The following is a 14,037-nucleotide window of genomic DNA, read 5'->3' as shown; positions in this document are numbered from 1 at the left end:
TGACAAAAACTTATGCAAGTGTTATGGTTTATCCCATAAGGTCAGTGGTAAACACACTTGACCTGAGTGAAGCACTTTCTGTATTAATTACAGCCATAACATCATTGAGACATATGATTTCAAAGGTCTTCATTTTAATAATACAAATTTGCTAATACCCTCCATCCAGCCCTAACTACAGCCAAAATGTTAAAGGGGTAGGGGTTATATGGTGTGATAAAGTCCCAAAAATCCAACAAGTAGCAGAATACCAGACAACGCCAGGTGGGTTTGGGGCTTAACCTACTTAAATGACCCCCCCCGAAGCCAGGCCTGCCCCTATCATGTTCATCATCAGACACCCTGCTAGACATGTTTGAAAACCGGAGAACACTCATAGGGCTGTTTGGATTGCACCCCATCAGTGATTTACAGTGCATCCGGAAAGTATTCCCAGCGCATCACTTTTTCCACATTTTGTTATGTTACAGCCTTATTCCAAAATGGATTAAATTCATTTTTTTCCTCAGAATTCTACACACAACACCCCATAATGACAACGTGTTAAAAAGTTTACTTGAGGTTTTTGCAAATTTATTAAAAATAAACAAACTGAGAAATCCCATGTACATAAGTATTCACAGCCTTTGCTCAGTACTTTGTCGATGCCCCTTTGGCAGCAATTACAGCCTCAAGTCTTGTTGAATATGATGCCACAACCTTGGCACACCTATCCTTGGCCAGTTTCGCCCATTCCTCTTTGCAGCACCTCTCAAGCTCCATCAGGTTGGATGGGAAGCGTCGGTGCACAGCCATTTTAAGATCTCTCCAGAGATGTTCAATCGGATTCAAGTCTGGGCTCTTAGTATGTACTCACACACACAAACCAATAAAGCTGAAGGGCCAATACAGCTGGTCCATTGTAGTTTACCTTCTTTCTGGTGCTACAATTTCACATACAGTCATATGAAAAAGTTTGGGAGGCGCTCTCAGCCTGCATAATAATTGACTCTCCTTTCAACAAAAAAAGATAACAGTGGTATGTCTTTCATTTCCTAGGAACATCTGAGTACTAAGGTGTTTTCCGAACAAAGATTTTTAGTGAGGCAGTATTTAGTTGCATGAAATTAAATCAAATGTGAAAAACTGGCTGTGCACAAATGATGGTCCCCTTGTCATTTTGCTGATTCGAATGCCTGTCACTGCTCAATGCTGATTACTTGTAACACCAAATTGGTTGGATGAGCTCATTAAGCCTTGAACTTCATAGACCGGTGTGTCCAATCATGAGATATAAAGGTATTTAAGGTGGTCAATTGCAAGTTGTGCTTCCCTTTGACTCTCCTCTGAAGAGTGACAGCATGGGATCTTCAAAGCAACTCTCAAAAGATCTGAAAACAAAGATTGTTGAGTCTCCTGGTTTAGGGGAAGGCTACAAAAAGCCATTTCAGAGGTTTAAACTGTCAGTTTCAATTGTAAGGAATGGAATCAGGAAATGGAAGGCCACAGGCACAGTTGCTGTTAAACCCAACAGGTCTGGCAGGCCAAGAAAAATACAGGAGTGGCATATGTGCAGGATTGTGAGAATGGTGACAGACAACCCACAGATCACCTCCAAAGACCTGCAAGAACATCTTGCTTTAGATGGTGTATCTGTACATCGTTCTACAATTCAACTCAATTTGCACAAAGAACATCTGTATGGCAGGGTGATGAGAAAGAAGCCCTTTCTGCACTCATGCCACAAACAGAGTCACTTGTATTCAAATGCTCATTTAGACAAGCCAGATCCATTTAGAACAAAGTGCTTTGGACTGATGAGACAAAAATTGAGCTTTTTGGTCAAACAAAAAGCGCTTTGCACGGCGGAAGAAGAACACTGCATTCCAAGAAAAACACCTGCTACCTACTGTCAAATTTGGTGGAGGTTCCATCATGCTGTGTGGCTAGTTCAGGGACTGGGGCCCTTGTTAAAGTCGATGGTCTGATGAATTCAACCCAATATCAACAAACTCTTCAGGATAATGTTCAAGCATCAGTCACAAAGTTGAAGTTATGCAGGGGTTGGATATTCCAACAAGACAATGACCCAAAACACAGTTCGAAATCTACAAAGGCATTCATGCGGAGGGAGACGTACAATGTTCTGGAATGGCCGTCACAGTCCCCTGACTTGAATATCATCGAAAATCTATGGGATGATTTGAAGCAGACTGTCCATGCTCGGCAGCCATCAAATTGAACTGAACTGGAGAGATTTTGTATGAAGAATGGTCAAAAATACCTCCATCCAGAATCCAGACACTCATCAGAGGCTATAGGAGGACAGCGTCTAGAGGCTGTTAGATTAGCAAAAGGAGGCTCAACTAAGTATTGATGTCATATCTCTGTTGCCCACATTTATGCACCTGTCTAATTTTGTTATGAAGCATATTGCATATTTTCTGTTAATCCAATAAACTTAATGTCACTGCTGAAATACTACTGTGTCCATAAGGCATGTCAGATATTCAAAGGAAGTTGCTACTTTCAAAGCTCAGCCAATGAGAAACACAAATCCAAAGAATTAAGAGGGGTTCCCACACTTTTTCATATGACTGTACCGCAAAATGCAGCATTTTCCTAAATGAGAAATAATTTAAACATAATACTTAAGATGACCAAGTATTTTGTTATAAACCGTTTAATAATAAGTTAAAATTACTGAGGGAAGGTTATTTATTTTTTGCACACCATCTGCGTGGGCTGTGCCCCCTTAAATTATGCAGAAACTCCATTCTGTATGTTCGATTCTGTGATGCTATTTTTCTTTTATTCAGAGTTTACTGACAGGTGATGTAGTCTAAAGGAAAACAAGTTTTCATGAATTGTTGCAAATTAATTGTTTAACTTTCACATATAAAATTGAATTTTTTGAAGCGTCATTTTTAAAATTTTAAAAAATATGGCCAAAAATCTTTATATGTATTCTGTCCATTCCTATACACATCAAATGTACTCTGATAAGATTCACTCGTCGTGTTTTCTAAAGCTCCGTGTCTTTAGTTAAAGTTGCTGCCAGCTTTCTCTTTGCTGGAAATCGACCCACAATTCTCATAGGTACAGCTAGTGCCCGTCCTCCACCTGCTCTCTCTTAACACATGTACCATCATTAAAGTCGCCTTTTGAGTCTGGTATTCTGTGGAAAAGACACTCTTTCTCAATGAGTTCACATTTAACGTGTGCAGAATTCGGGTCAACAAATTCTTCCTTGATGACGACCGACTCCACTTCAGTGGGCTCTACTTTTACATGCACAGATTGACGATGATCTGTCTCCTGCTTCACACATAGAGACCCTCTTTCTCTGTCAAAATTGCTGTGCCCGACCCCGTTTAGATCGTCTTGCTGTTCAGAGAAGGCTTCACAGGTTCTAGATGGTTCTGCGATGAGCTGCTCTATAACCTTTCTTCGGTGTTTCATTTTGAGAAGCTCCTTTTCCATGTGGCGAGTTTGTAATTGTTTCGACTGCTTACCGTCTTCTCCAGATCCGTTATAAGCAAACAGCTTAGCTCCTGCGTGGATCTTTTGGTGTTTTTTTAAATTTGCCGATGCACTAAAACTATTGCCACATTCGACACAGCTGTACGGTTTTTCTCCAGTATGTTTTCGCTGGTGCGTTTTTAAGCGATCAAACCGACTGAAGCTCTTCCCACAGTCACTGCAGCTATAGGGTTTCTCTCCAATGTGAATCCTTTGATGCTTTTTAAATTGTCTTATACGGTTAAAGCTTTTGCCACATTCATCGCAAATATACGTCTTCTCCCCGGTGTGGATTTTCTCGTGATTTTTTAATGTCCTGGACTGTTTGAAGCTTTTGCCACATTCAGAGCATACATATGGTTTCTCTCCTGTGTGGATTCTCTGATGGTTTTTTAATTGTCCGCATTGCTTAAAGCTTTTCCCACATTCTGAACATGAGTAGGGTTTCTCCCCGGTATGAATTCTCTGGTGGTTTTTTAGCGTTCCGGACTCACTAAAGCTGTTTCCACATTCAGAGCAGGTATAGGGTTTCTCTCCCGTGTGAATCCTCTGGTGGTTTTTAAGGTGGCTTAACTGAGTAAAGCTCTTCCCACATTCGGTACAATTGTAGGGCTTCTCCCCGGTGTGAATTCTCTGGTGTGTGTTTAAAATATTTAAGCGGGAGAAACTTTTCCCACATTCAGAACAGTTGTATGGTTTTTCTCCCGAATTAGTTCTTTGGTGTGATGTTAAATTATCAGTCCGTCTACAGCTCTTCCCACATTCGCTGCAACTACTGGATTTCTGCCTACAGGGAATCCTCTTTTGTGACTTTAACCTTCTGGATTCATCACAGCTCTCTCCACATTCAGAACATCCACCTGACCGCTCTCCATTTTGGACCCTTTCATGATTCTGAAGCTGTGACATTCCCTCAAAGAACTCCCCTTTCACTTTCACCAGATTTACTTCTATAAATTCTTCTTTCACATAGACAGAGTCCTCAGCATTTGGCTCCACTTTGATACGAAAAGAAGTCAGACAGTCAGTCTCGTCTTTAACACTTACACATTCCACATGGACGTTGTCTTTTAAAGGGTGGGTAGTGCCCACTTTGTAGCGTTCAGCGCTGTGCAGGAATGAATCTGAAGGGGATATCTCTGTTGCCAAGGGCTTTTGGGTGCTTCCAGTGTCTTCCATCTTGAAGGATCGCTCTTCCCTATGAGCCATCCAATGCAGAGATCCCAACAAATCTGTGTGAAAATGGAAAATAAATTGCTCTCAGAATGGCAGTACAATTAGAACATCAGAAAAATCTAGATGAGAACATTCCATAGTCTTCATGAGTGTGCCCCATGATGGATGGATGCAAAATGAAACAATCAATGAATTAATTAATTAGAGCTGGCAAACGTGGATGAGTTTAAATACTTGGGATCAACAGTACGGAGTAATGGGGATTGTGGAAGAGAGGTGAAGAAGAGAGTGCAGGAAGGGTGGAATGGGTAGAGAAGAGGGTCAGGAGTGACTTGTGACAGACGGGTATCAGCAAGAGTGAAAGGGAAGGTCTACAGGACGGTAGTGAGACCAGCTATGTTATATGGGCTGGAGATGGTGGCACTGACCAGAAAGCAGGAGACAGAGCTGGAGGTGGCAGAGCTAAAGATGCTAAGATTTGCATTAAGTGTGACGAGGATGGACAGGATTAGAAATGAGGACATTAGAGGGTCTGCTCAGGTTGGACGATTGGGAGACAAAGTCAGAGAGGCGAGATTGCGTTGGTTTGGACATGTGCAGAGGAGAGATGCTGGGTATATTGGGAGAAGGATGTTAAGGATAGAGCTGATGGGCAAGAGGAGAAGAGGAAGGCCTAAGAGAAGGTTTATGGATGTGGAGAGAGAGGACATGCAGGTGATGGATGTAACAAAACAAGATGGAGAGCACAGAAAGATATGGAAGAAGATGACCCGCTGTGGCGACCCCTAACAGGATGCAGCTGAAAGAAGAAGAAGAATGAATGAATTATGTAAGCAGTATTAGACTTAGCAAACGGGCACCTGGTAAGCCTATTACTGGTTTTGCTATTATCAATAAAATGTATAACAACCCTCATGCTTGTTGAGAATATGTAAACATTTAAGTAGAAGTGACAACCACAATTAGTCAACTGGGTCCAGAAAAACATTACAGGAATATACAATATATTATCCATCTATAATGAAAACCCACTTTATCCACTCAAAGCCAGAGCCTTTCCAGAATTCAAGAAACCAACCTTGGACCCACTCACTCTCACACATATGCAGCCAATTGAGATTCTCAAGCTGGTTGCATTGAGATATTAAAGTAAAAACACATTTCTGTGTCCATCCATCCATTATTTGTACTTATCTCACCAAATTTAGGGTTCTAGGAGTCATAGCATGTCCTGGTATAATTGACCATACTGCAGAAAGAAGTTCTGGGCAAATACAGAATTGTCATCTTCTATTGCATCTTTGAGATGACAAAAAGAGAAACAGGAAGACATCAGAAGAATATACTAATTCAACAGCGTAATGTTCAGGATTCAAAACCAGGAAAAAGAAGATGGATGGAACAGTGAGACAGCGGCACTAACTACCGCACCACCTTTCTGGCCTGCAGGTAACCAGTCAATCTTTATTTGCAAGTTGTGCTCTTTTTAATACTAAAATAATTCATATGTATTAGAAGAGACTAATATATTTTAATCTGCTTTATTTTTTGCAGAGTTCTACAAATTCATTGACCTTAAGAGCCATACTAGTAAAAACCCAAATTATCCAATCAATCGTTATCAAATGTAGTGCTTTACATAGCATGAACTGCAATTTAAGAAAGAAAGAAAGAAAGAAAGAAAGAAAGAAAGAAAGAAAGAAAGAAAGAAAGAAAGAAAGAAAGAAAGAAAAACTCTTGTTCACAACGAAGTGTTTAAAGAAATAAAACCGTCCTCTTAACGGCAGATGAAAACAGATATTTCCTCAGTTTGATAAACACTGCCTCGGTTATAAGATGAGTCTGTAAATAAAAAAATGTACACCAATAGATAAGTACTGAGCAAAAATATAACTGAATTAGTTATTGTAACGTTTATTGCTATTGTGTAAAATCACTGCATTTTCAGGTTTTATGAATTATATTTTTATATAGAGTACGAATGTTGTTCCAGCATATCTGCATTATTATTATTATTATGAGGATGATTCCTGCCTTAAATAACGGATGCTCCAAAGATGGTTCCCAGCTCTGACACTGAAGTCAAATTAACTCGTTTATTAGCCTAAATGTGTTCACTAAAAGGTGCTATAAAAGTTTAAGTTAACTGTTGAAAACGGAAAGATATATTTAATGATAATCCATTAACGAGATAATTGTTTCGCTAAAATAGAATAAGTTCCTTTTTGTTTTTCTGGTTATTTTGCTATTTCCTTTTTTAGGTGAACCTTTGCATAAATTCAACAATAAAACGAAGAAAAAAAAACTCTTCTGTATTACTGAGTTCTCACAGCTAGAAATGTGCATAAGTCAAGCCGGGCGCTCCCGACGGAATCGGATTTTCACCACATTATCAATTTATATCCCTAAAAGTGGAAAGACTAAATTAAGCAATGAATGGAAGGTCTCGCTTATTACGTATATGTCAAAGCTGGAATGGGAGTGCGACAGGAAGAACAAAACTCTGTTAGAATTTGCCGATTGGTTGTTGTTCATATAAATAATGTGCGTGACGTTTAATTTAAGGGCCGCCTAAGAGTCCCGCCAGCATGTTCTCGAGCTAATCTCCACTTACCTGAGTGAGGTCCGCCTGCACGGCACTAATATCCAAATATCGAGCTCACCGATGAAGCACCATAGGCTTCTATTTTCCGGGGAGTTGCAGGCAGCTCCTCTCGGGAAGGCCCAGAGAGCGGAAGTTACGCAAAGCTTCGGGATCCCCGGCAGCGCTACCGTCTACAAAAAACGCCTTCCTCCTCCTCCTCTTCGTCATATATTCCGTGTCAGGAAACTGAGAAGCATTTAATAACACACAAGATGCTTTATTGAGCTGAAACCTAAACGATATTGTTAGCGGCAACTGCAGCACGTCACGAGAGCAAAAAAAACTGCCTGTGAAATGTGCACGTTGTCTCCTTGCGTGTACCGGTTTTTATCAGTCATAACCCCCACACACATGACTGCCCCTCGTAATAAACAAACCGTCCGGGATGGTATCACACTCCTAAGAACGAGCTAATTATTCTAAGCATCCAGTACAAATCTGTTTTTGGGTGGCCAAGAAAAAACACCCCATCAGTCTCAGTGGCCAAGAGAAAACACCCCATCAGTCTCAGGGGTAAATGGAAAACGAATACAGTACTGGAGGGTAAAGTGTGTATCACAGTGCACACTCAGAAAAGGCCATGTGATGGTAATCGAATCAACTGCAGGCTGGGATTAGTAGAATTATAGTTACATTCTACAGTTGCTCTTATTTTATATGAATACTTGATTACTTGTTTCGTGCAGTAACTGACATCTTAAAATTGCATACTGTATGTAAAAATAGTGACGTGACAAATCGTATTATACCTCGTAGCGACAATTCAGTTTATTTGTAGCGCTCTGCACTGAGTGCAAGCGCAGAACGCGGTGATGTATTCTCAGATACACCCTTAAGAATAAAGTTGCCACAGTGGTTCTTAAGAGTGATGCCATAGGTCAGTGGTTCTCATACTGTGAAGTTATCTTCCGATTCTCCGTCCTCAAACTGCGGTGACGTCAGTTCTGACTTGGAGAAGACTTACTTGCCGAGACCGGCCGAAACCTTCCGAAAGTAATGTTACGAAGTCAGTCCTGAAACGTCACTTCCGGGTCTACAACTGCGGGTCTGAAACTGCGGTGACGTATGGTGCTGTGGCTCTGCAAGTGGATAGTATTGCGAAGATGTGAAAAAAAGAAAACAAGAATCGAAAATATGAAAAATACATCTATTGAAACCAAAACAAATTAACTTAAACTACATTCTGATACGAGAAAAATAAATATAGAGTTAGATAAATGTCGATAAAAGTTAAGTAGGTATAATAAAATATGCATCTATGATATATCATTAATTAAAAAAGAACAAATTGGTATTAGTGGGCTCCTTTCAAAAAAACGTTAGGGGGGCGCAATTAAAACTGTTATGAAAACTCGGGTCGCAAATACTTAAAGGTTGAGAAACGCTGCCATAGGTGAACCATTTATGGTTTGCAAAATAATACATGAAGATTTCAGAAAGAACCTTTATTTATTTAGCTACCTCGCCGGTTATTTGATGATGATAGCACATGTATGAAATCTCAGTGGGTTCATGATTTTAAAAGCTAATTAATTAATTAATTAATTAATTAATTAATTAATTAATTAATTTTAATTAATTAATAATTATTATTTGAGTAGTGAGAAAAGCGCTATATAAACGCAAAGAATTATTATTATTAAACCCTGCTGATCATTTCTGCTGAAGACGCCGATTGGTTTACTCTTAAGGGAATGATTTCCTGTACAAAATATGGACTAAAAACAATTTTTTTTTTTGGGCGTTGAGGGCCAAAAAAATTCGGGCGAACTCCAAAAAGCTTAACATCTTGCATAACTAGACCTCAAGACGAGTTGAACGGTATATCTTTATAGTTGGGGTGGGGGGCACCAGACCAAAACAAAAAAAAGTAGCCGAAAAATAAAACCATGAAGTGATTTCAAAGATTTTATAAGTAATTCGTATGAACACAGTGAGTTCCTCCCTACAAACGACCCTAAATTGGATTTCAGAATATTTTAGTCTTCTGTTATAAAAAACATTGTTCATTTCTGGAACTTTCAATGAACAAAATTCATTACAAGAGGACAGATTTTAAGAGCATATTCTGTGTTTAAAGCAAAAACTCCTTGTTTCCTTTTTTTAACACGATATGTATACTCCAAGGGGCGGCATGGTGGCTGGCAGTTAAGAGATGCAGGTTCGCTTCCCGGGTCCTCCCTGCGTGGAGTTTGCATGTTCTCCCCGCATCTGTGTGAGTTTCCTCCCACAGTCCAAAGGCATGCAGGTTAGGTGCATTGGCGATCCTAAATTGTCCCTTGTGTGAGCTTGGTTTGTGTGTGTCCTGCGGTGGGCTGGCGCCTTGTCTGGGATTTGTTCGTGCCTTGCGCCCTGTGCTGGCTGGGATTGGCTGCAGCAGAGCCCAGTGACCCTGTAGTTAGGATATAGGGTATAGTTCAATTTTGGTTTCATCACTCCACAAAACATTTTCCCAGTACCATTGTGGAGTGTCCAAGTGCTCTTTCGCAAACTTCAGGCGTTCAGCAATGTTCTTTTTTGATAGCAGTAACTTCCTTCTTGGTGGCCTGCCATGGACTCCTTTCTTGTTCCATGTTCTGCGTATAGTTGACTCATGAACAGAGATGTTAGCCAGTTCTAATGACTTCTTCACGTCCTTTGCTGTCACTCTGGGGTTCTTCTTTACCTCATTGCTGACTTTGCGTTGTGCTCTTGGGGTCATCTTGGCAGGCCACCCACTTCTAGGCAGAGTAGCCACAATACCAAATTGTCTCCATTTATAGACAACTTGTCTAACAGTAGACTGATGAATATCTCAAATCTTTTGAGATGACTTTGTAACCCTTTCCAGCCTTATGTAGATGAACAATTCTCCATCGTAGCTCTTCAGACAGCTCTTTTGTGCGAGGCGTGATTCCAATCTGGATATGCTTCTTGTCAAAAAGCTCAAACTCAAACTTTATAGTGTTTGTTATCAATCAAAGTCATTCTGGGCCACATCTCTGAACTCGTTTCATTAAATGGACTCCAGGTGTGCTAAATTCGGACTGCAATGAGCTTTTTAAAAAGTCATTAGCTTAGAGTTCACTTACTTTTTCCAACCTTCAGTTTCACAGTTTGAATGATTTATTCAATATAGTCAAAAATTCTCTGAAAATCTGTGTATCTTTAGTTACAGGAGACTGTGTTTGTTCATTATGGTGACTGACATGAAGATATGACCAGGTTTGATATTGGAATTAGACATAAATAGAGAGAATTCCTAGGGGTTCACATACTTTTTTTAATGGTGCGCCACCACCATCTACCCAAAGCACCATGATGTTCCAACAATGATGGATGGATTAAAAGCCAGAAGTCTGTATGACCATCAGCATCAAGTGACTCCGTGAAAAACCCGAACTACAAAGTGGACTATTTCATTTATGTTAGGTAGAATGCCCAAAGGGGACTGGGCGGTCTCGTGGCCTGGAACCCCTACAGATTTTATTTTTTTCTCCAGCCTTCTGGAGTTTTTTTTTGTTTTTTCTGTCCACCCTGGCCATCGGACCTTACTCCTTTCTATGTTAATTAATGTTGTCTTATTTTAATTTCTTATTTTGTCTTTTATTTTTCTTCTCTCCATTATGTAAAGCACTTTGAGCTACTTTTTGTATGAAAATGTGAGACAAATCATACATGTATCCTTACTGGCAAAGATTTATTATTGAACCTGGTAGCACCAACCACAAGGCAGGAACCTGACCTTGATAAAGGAGCTTGGTCACTGTAGAGCCACCTTGCTCTCACATGCATGAACTAGGAGTGTAACTGAAGATTAGGTCATCATCACATGGAGGCATAAACACAAATCTGAAGTTTATTATGGCACAGGAGAGTGGAAGCGTGTCACATGTTGGTTGAAAAGATCTCAGTAATTGTAAAGAAAGCAGAGATCAAAAATGATTTAAAAGTCAGTGCACTGATCTTGGTGAAGTTATCTGCCTTGGGTTAGTAGGCCTGGATATGGAAAGGTGTGGTAAAGTAACTGACCCTCATCATTAGGAGGAATACATTTTAGGGTGTAGGGATGTTAACAGTTAACCACTTTTTGATCATGTTAAGAGTTTAAACCCACCTACATTTATTGATCATACAAGTCATATACATTTCCATTGGCAGATGTTATTATCCTGCTGTTTTGTAAATACGGGTTATAGGATCAAATGGTGGAAGTTGAAAAAGGAAGACTGCAAGGTTGAGTTTAGGGAGGAGGTGAGACAGGCACTGGGTGGCAGTGAAGAATTACCAGCCAGTTGGGTGACTACAGCAGATGTAGTAAGGGTGACAGCAAGAAGGGTGCTTGGTGTGACATCTGGACAGAGGAAGGAGGAAAAGGAAACCTGGTGGTGGAATGAGGAAGTACAGGAGAGTATACAGAGGAAGAGGATGGTAAAGAAAAAGTGGGATAGTCAGAGAGATGCAGAAAGTAGACAAGAGTACAGATAAGGCGCAAGGTGAAGACAGAGGTGGCAAAGGCTAAAGAAAAGATGTATGAGGAGTTGTATGAGAGGTTGGACACTAAGGAGGAAGAAAAGGACAGAATACATGTGTGTGAATGAGAGGGAGGTCAGTGGAATGGTGAGGATGCAAGGAGTAGAGTTGGCGAAGGTGGATGAGTTTAAATACTTGGGATCAACAGTACAGAGTAATGGGGATTGTGGAAGAGAGGTGAAGAAGAGAGTGCAAGCAGGGTGGAATGGGTGGAGAAGAGTGTCAGGAGTGATTTGTGATTGACGGTGTGAAGGACAGCCGCGTCCCATGCTCGGCAGGGACGCCCCTACTGCATCTGTTCCGGGGAGCTACCATGGACAGCTCAATACCTCTCCCGGGACGCTTGGTGGCAGCCTCCCTGGCAGACGATGATTCCCCAACCGGGCGCATGGCTCCATGGGAGATGGAGTCCTCCACAGCCTTGTTGGGGGCTCGGATGGCCGCCAGGGGGAGCTGCATGGACTTTGCAGCCTGGCTGGTCAATTCCTCAGCCCCACCCGGAAATGCAATTAGGCCCAGGTGATCAAGCACCTGGAATACTTCCACGTGGGGTATAAAAAAGGCCAGCCACCACCACTCGGGAGGACAAGAGTCAGGAGGAAGGAAGATGATGTCGGGAGGACGGCAAGGAGGCAGCTTGAAGAGAGAGAAGACATTGTTGTGTGGCCAGGACTTTGGGTGTGTGGGCACATGGACTTTGTAAATAGTGAGTTAAATAAACGTGTGTTTGGTGACATGAGCATGTCTGCCTGTCTGTGTCCGAGCCAGTTGTCACAACGGTTATCAGCAAGAGTGAAAGGGAAGGTCTACAGGACGGTAGTGAGATCAGCTATGTTATATGGGCTGGAGATGGTGGCACTGACCAGAAAGCTGGAGACAGAGCTGGAGGTGGCAGAGTTAAAGATTCTAAGATTTGCATTGGGTGTGACGAGGATGGACAGGATTAGAAATGAGGACATTAGAGGGTCAGCTCAAGTTGGACAGTTGGGAGACAAAGTCAGAGAGGCAAGATTGTGTTGGTTTGGACATGTGCAGAGGAGAGATGCTGAGTATATTGGGAGAAGGATGTTAAGGATAGAGCTGTCAGGGAAGAGGAAAAGAAGAAAGCCTAAGAGGAGGTTTATGGATGTGGTGAGAGAGGACATGCATGTGATGGGTGTAACAGAAGAAGATCTAGAGGACAGGAAGATATGGAAGAAGATAATCTGCTGTGGTGACCCCTAACAGGAGCAGCCGAAAGAAGAAGAAGAAGAAGACTTGCTGTAGCTTGTTGTTCATTCAAGTAGACACACGGTGTTTAACCAGCACATCAGATCACATTGCTTCCAGAACATACTGTGCTGAAATATAAAAGCAGCACATCCACAATACTGTGCCACGCACAAAAAATGGACACTTGTGGGCTACAATAGACTAATAGTACTTTACTTGTCCCAAGAGGAAAAATGAGTATTTTACATAAGCTCAAGAAATTCTTTAACAAATGACAATAAACTTACTACAGCACACACAAGAATTACAAAAAAAAAAGAAGAAAACTTGGCTAATGATAAGATTACCATCTCAGAGAGACATTACAAAGGTTTATTGTTGTTGGTATAAATCCCGGTAGGTTTTTTGTTACACTTCTGATGAATAATGTCTTGGCTGACATTACCCTCCGTGTTGTCATCAATGTTGTCTTCATTCTCTCCTCAGCTACTATACCTCCAGGGCCCAAGAGTGTGAGCAAGCGCAGTGAGCAGGGTCCAAAGACCCCTAGTATCTCAAAAAAAGAAAAATCAAGTAGAAAAATCAGTAAACATAAAGATATACTGTATAAATGGTAAATGCCTTTAAGTAGCACACTAATACAATGAGAAATGGTCAACAATGTGGCTGTGTTAAAAATTGTTAAGGGAGGGCAAAAAAAGGATATGTACAGACTTTTGCTTTATTATCTTAAGTTTTGAAATGAATTATTAGATTTGTCAAAAAATGGGATGATGGTACTTCAGCTTTATGAACAATTAAGTTTTGGTTTCAAATAGATACGTTCAGACTCAAGAGTTATTATCCATCAATACACTATTAACAAACTTGCTATATTTATATTGATTTTTTTTCTAATCAGTCCCTTAACATTTGTTCAGAAATAATATTTCTTTATCTCAAATTGCTCTCCAAAAATAGTTAAAAAGAAAATTGAAGGTGTTTTAAAAGTA

At 40.7% G+C, this 14,037-nt stretch overlaps 1 protein-coding gene across 1 annotated transcript; it reads right to left on the bottom strand.

The window, feature by feature from the left end:
* Positions 1–2,675: 2,675 nt before the first annotated feature.
* Positions 2,676–7,452, bottom strand: LOC114662985 (zinc finger protein 660-like). The gene is made up of 2 exons (XM_028816738.2): positions 7,292–7,452; positions 2,676–4,733 (listed from the first exon to the last, which is right to left on the bottom strand). The coding sequence occupies exon 2, from the start codon at positions 4,708–4,710 to the stop codon at positions 3,085–3,087; it is 1,626 nt and encodes a 541-aa protein (XP_028672571.2). The 5' UTR covers positions 4,711–4,733; positions 7,292–7,452; the 3' UTR covers positions 2,676–3,084.
* Positions 7,453–14,037: the final 6,585 nt, after the last annotated feature.

Source organism: Erpetoichthys calabaricus, chromosome 12, assembly GCF_900747795.2.
Source record: "Erpetoichthys calabaricus chromosome 12, fErpCal1.3, whole genome shotgun sequence".
Taxonomy (NCBI): Eukaryota; Metazoa; Chordata; class Cladistia; order Polypteriformes; family Polypteridae; genus Erpetoichthys; species Erpetoichthys calabaricus.
The sequence above is the reverse complement of the archived record's forward strand: the minus strand, read 5'-3'. Positions and strand labels throughout refer to the sequence as shown.

What these genes read in the sequence shown, in the direction of transcription:
- LOC114662985 (XM_028816738.2), bottom strand. Translation starts at nt 4,710, where the DNA reads ATGGCTCATAGGGAAGAGCGATCCTTCAAGATGGAAGACACTGGAAGC.